This window comes from Cyprinodon variegatus, unplaced genomic scaffold (assembly GCF_000732505.1).
Source record: "Cyprinodon variegatus isolate N-32 unplaced genomic scaffold, C_variegatus-1.0 Scaffold467, whole genome shotgun sequence".
Lineage (NCBI taxonomy): Eukaryota > Metazoa > Chordata > Actinopteri > Cyprinodontiformes > Cyprinodontidae > Cyprinodon > Cyprinodon variegatus.
In genome coordinates this window covers 646,136-650,337 of record NW_015150920.1, presented here as the reverse complement: position 1 = coordinate 650,337, position 4,202 = coordinate 646,136, and the positions used below count along the sequence as shown (strand labels likewise).

General features: G+C 38.7%; 2 protein-coding genes across 2 annotated transcripts in view; both read right to left on the bottom strand.

Moving 5' to 3' along the window:
* cspp1 (centrosome and spindle pole associated protein 1) overlaps window positions 1-415 on the bottom strand; it is a 29,265-nt gene extending 28,850 nt beyond the window's left edge. Inside the window, exon 1 of the mRNA XM_015389598.1 lies at window positions 395-415. Coding sequence (XP_015245084.1) covers window positions 395-415 — 21 coding nt within the window. The remainder of the gene's footprint in view (window positions 1-394) is intronic.
* A 2,788-nt stretch (window positions 416-3,203) lies between these two features.
* snx25 (sorting nexin 25) overlaps window positions 3,204-4,202 on the bottom strand; it is a 46,837-nt gene continuing 45,838 nt past the window's right edge. The window contains exons 21-22 of the mRNA XM_015389609.1: window positions 3,834-3,934; window positions 3,204-3,763 (exon numbers count right to left, since the gene is read on the bottom strand). Of these exons, the coding sequence (XP_015245095.1) occupies window positions 3,698-3,763; window positions 3,834-3,934 (167 nt within the window). The 3' untranslated portion in view covers window positions 3,204-3,697. The remainder of the gene's footprint in view (window positions 3,764-3,833; window positions 3,935-4,202) is intronic.

Sequence of the window (4,202 nt, the reverse complement as noted above, 5' to 3'; positions counted from 1 at the left end):
CTTCTCCAGCTCGTCCTCCATCTCCTTCAGCTAAAGGATCCACTTCGGTTTACATTACCACCTAGAAGAGAGAGGAGGGAGTCAGTCACATCATTCAAGCAGCCTGCGTTAAAGGGTTACTGTCTCTTTAAATCTCCGTTGTCAGGCAACGACAATGGAAAGCGTCCCAAGCCACAGACAGCTAGCTAATTTAGCATGTTTTCACGGTGCAGACCGCCTTTTCTCCTGTTAAAAAGGCAGCTTTGTGTTAAACTGTGAAACAACAGTAATGATGGGAAGGTGTGTTTATATCAGCCCCGAATTACACCGGCTAACCGTTAGCTGAATCCAAAGCAAAGGGAAGTCACGATCAATTATAAGACAAATAAATTCACAAGCTAATATAAATCCTGACAATCTCCTTCCCTCCCTCCATGTTTGCTAGAATATCACTGTATGACCAGAAACGCAAAGCAAACATACCGTTTGGAGGAAGCTGCCCTCAGAAAGTTCACTGCATCAGCGCTTCTTCGCAGGCTGCCCGCCTTAGAGCAGCAGCTCTGGAAAAATATCTACTTCCGGTTTAAGCTTGCAGCTTTCAAAATAAGAGCTTCTTTGAAATATAGGTAAATATGCATATATGCTTTATTTATAATTTACATAAATGCAGATACAAAATACCTAAATAAATATCTGCAAAGCCTGGTGTGAGAGAAAGGAGCACCATGTTTAGCATGTGCTGCAGTGCAAAAACTAAACTTTGTTGTGCTTAATATCTAACTATTTGTTTGGCATAATTTAGGAAAGGAAAAGGTGTTTGGGGAGCTTTAAGTCCTAATCTAGGACCAACAGAACCAGACAGTCTCACTTTTAGTCTGATATAAAAATCTGCGGCAGAAGGTAAAGTTTAGGTTGATGGTAAGGAGGCCTTCAGCTCTAGGAGCCCATCACTAAAGGCAGGAAGGGTTTGTTTGCTCCATTCAAAGTTCAGTTCAGTTTATTTCTATAGCGCCAATTCACAACACACGTCATCTCAAGGTACTTTACAGTTCACCAGATCATACAGTAAAATTGATTTAAAGTTTTCTATCTAAGGAAAACCCGTTGATTGCATCGACTCATTGACTCAATGCAATCCCTCACACTAAGCATGCTTGTAGCGAAAGTGGAGAGGAAAAACTCCCTTTTAACAGGAAGAAACCTGTTAAAATGGAGAAATTAGAATGTTTTAATCTAATTCACAATGCAAATCCACGAGGTCAATAAAACATTTGGCCAAATAATGTTTTATCAAATGATTTGCTTAATCAGGAACCAATAACCTTTCAGTTAAATGATTCTTTACCCTCTTTGAAATAGCTAGCAGTGAATAGACATCAGGATTCCACTAAATGACTCTTGGTCATACTTGGTAGTGAAATAAAGCTTGTCCAAGCTTCAACAACAGCTCAACACATGTTCCTGCAGCATAGCGTGCAGTCCATCCTGTTAGCTTTTGTCTTTACTCATCAGTAAACACATGAAATGATCAACATCATCAAAAGACATATTGTTTGCTCTGTCCGTAATTGTGCCAGACCTGCAAATGTCTGTCCTTTCTCTGGAAAGTTGAGTTTCATCCAGGGTTTTCTTGTCCCATGTGGCTCTTACCAAGGGATCTTCAGGAGACTTTCTCCTCCAGTCTGGCTCTGTAAGTTCTGAAACTCAAGAGAAATGTGTTACAAAAACAGTTTGGTTTGCAGCTGTTTGGTTCTGAAAAGTCAACCATCATGATTTATCCTTGGTCATTCTGGAGATCTGGGCATTTTGCCTGGATCTCCATGGTAGCTGCCTCTTCCGATGTGGATCCTCTGGCAGCTTCATGGGAAATCTGTCCTCCCTCTGGAAAAAATGATGTATATTAAAGGGCAAACAGGACCTGTTTGAATCTATCTGGAATTCCTTCATTAATTATGTCAAGAATTTGAATATCTCAGCAGACGGTGAAAGTGATTGAAGAAGTGCAGTTCCCAAAGACTATTTATTTAAGGACATATACTGTTAAATTTAATTCTCAGTATAAGAAGCTAAGTACAAAGTGTGATCAGTTGCATTGGAACCAATATTGTGTGAGACAATCAGTTGTCTTTTTTTTTAATTTGCATTTTATTTTGACTTGAACACTAACATTACTACTGCTGTGGTCATATTTTGTATATTCTTGAAGATGTTTGTTTAAACTGCTAAAATTTGTATAAATATATTCTTGAAAAAAAAATAGAGTGAAATCCTGTGTGTTGTGGTCTTTACTGTCCTTAACACAGAGGGGGGAGGCAAGTCACACCTGAAACATGGACCCAGTGGTTCCCAGTATCTAAAACCATGATCATGGCACAACACAGATTACATTTCATTATGAAATTGCTCATCTTTTTAGAAGCAATATAATCACATGGAAACTAAATTGCTTATCATTTATAAGACACCATCTCACATAAAAACAGACTAGAAATCAATTAAGGAACGAATGTTGATCTGCTATCAACAAACCAAACGATTGTCTGAGAGACAAGAAAACAGTCCATTTCTTTTAAATAAGTTCATTTTAAGGTGGTGTGTCAATAAAATTATCTTTAAAATATGTTTTAAAAAATGAAATTAAAATGTAATTATCCATCCCTTTGCAAATTGTCTTTCCCATTTAAAATACTTTACTAATTTCAAGACACGTTGACATATTTCAGTGTTTGCAGTGAGTTGTACAGCTGACCGAGGTTAAACATTTCCTGAAACTGGTGCATCTTTCATTAACTTGAGCAGATTAATGAGCTGATCTTCCCTTTAAATAAGATATGAAATCAGAGGATTTATATTTAACATTCCATCAGAAATATTCAATTTCCAGCTTAAACTCAGGGAATTTAAAGAAAACTGTATTCACTCATATTCCCATTTTTTGCAGCGGGTGATACTAGAAACCATTTTAATTACTTTTACCTCCAGTCAATCTGTTCTGACTGAACTATAGCTCCTTAACAACACATCAGAACTTTGGTAATTAATGACTGGAGGAGCTGGATGTTTACATTACCTGAACTAAAGAATCGTCGCCAAGATGTGTTTTAAACTGTGCAGCAAAGCCTGTCCTGGTTTACTGAAGGCTGCGACTTCCTACAGTTATTTAGAAATAAATAAGATTTTTTTTCCCCACAGATTAATAAAGAATTGAAAGAAGACAAGTCATCAACATTTGTTTGTGATTTATTGCTCATATAAACGCTTCCTAAACAATTTCTTGGTAAAAATAAAATCTATCAATAACAATCATAAATAAAATCATCACAACGACAGTCACGTGAAATTATATTGCACAATCAGAAGTGTCCAGAAGAACCACAGAACACGGTGTTGTTGCTCAGGCTGTGTAGGAATGTTAGGAGGTCTGTGGCTCCGCCGGCGATCCGGTCCGATCCGGTCAGCTTCAAATCTCTGCTGCTGTCCAAACTGTAACCTCAGAGACTCAAACCGCGACAACAGATCCCTTCTCATTCACTTAAGTTTTGATTTGGAATGTCTGTGTCCACAGAAAACAACTAAACAAACGTAAGATAGTGTGAGGTGATTTCAGAAATTAAAAGTTGTTCGGCCATCTGTTCCAGGTAGGATCAGCGTCCTCCATCAGCGATGATCAGTGATTGGTCGGCTGCAGATGGAGCCCCTGTTCCTCTGCTGGTTGTGCTCACATGTTTTCTACCGATGCTCTCAGTTCAGGACACAGCTCCTTCAAGAACATTTCCATCAGCACCTGCAGAGACACAGACGGTTTGAGTACAGAGGAACAGGGAAGCCTCTGATGCTTTCTGAGTGGGCCTTACGTAGATCAGATGTTTGTTGGCGTTGGCCTCCTGCAGAGCATTGAAGATCTTGATGATTCCAAAGCGAGCGTTCTGCTGGCCAACCAGGTTTGCCAGTGCATCTGATAAACACAAACACATGTACCTAAATCTATACTTAATGATTTCTCATGATTTGACCCTGATGGGCGTCACAGCTGGGATCCCTCCTCTGCAGAGGAGCTGGAGTTTTTTATGGCTAAGAAGAATGTGAACAATGTATATAGTGTTCAAGTCATAGGGGAGTCATATTTAAATGTCAAATCATTCTGCATTCTTAAACATGAATATAAATGCCTTATATATGATTGGCTGAACACCTACATTCAGCCAATCATATATCAAATGTCA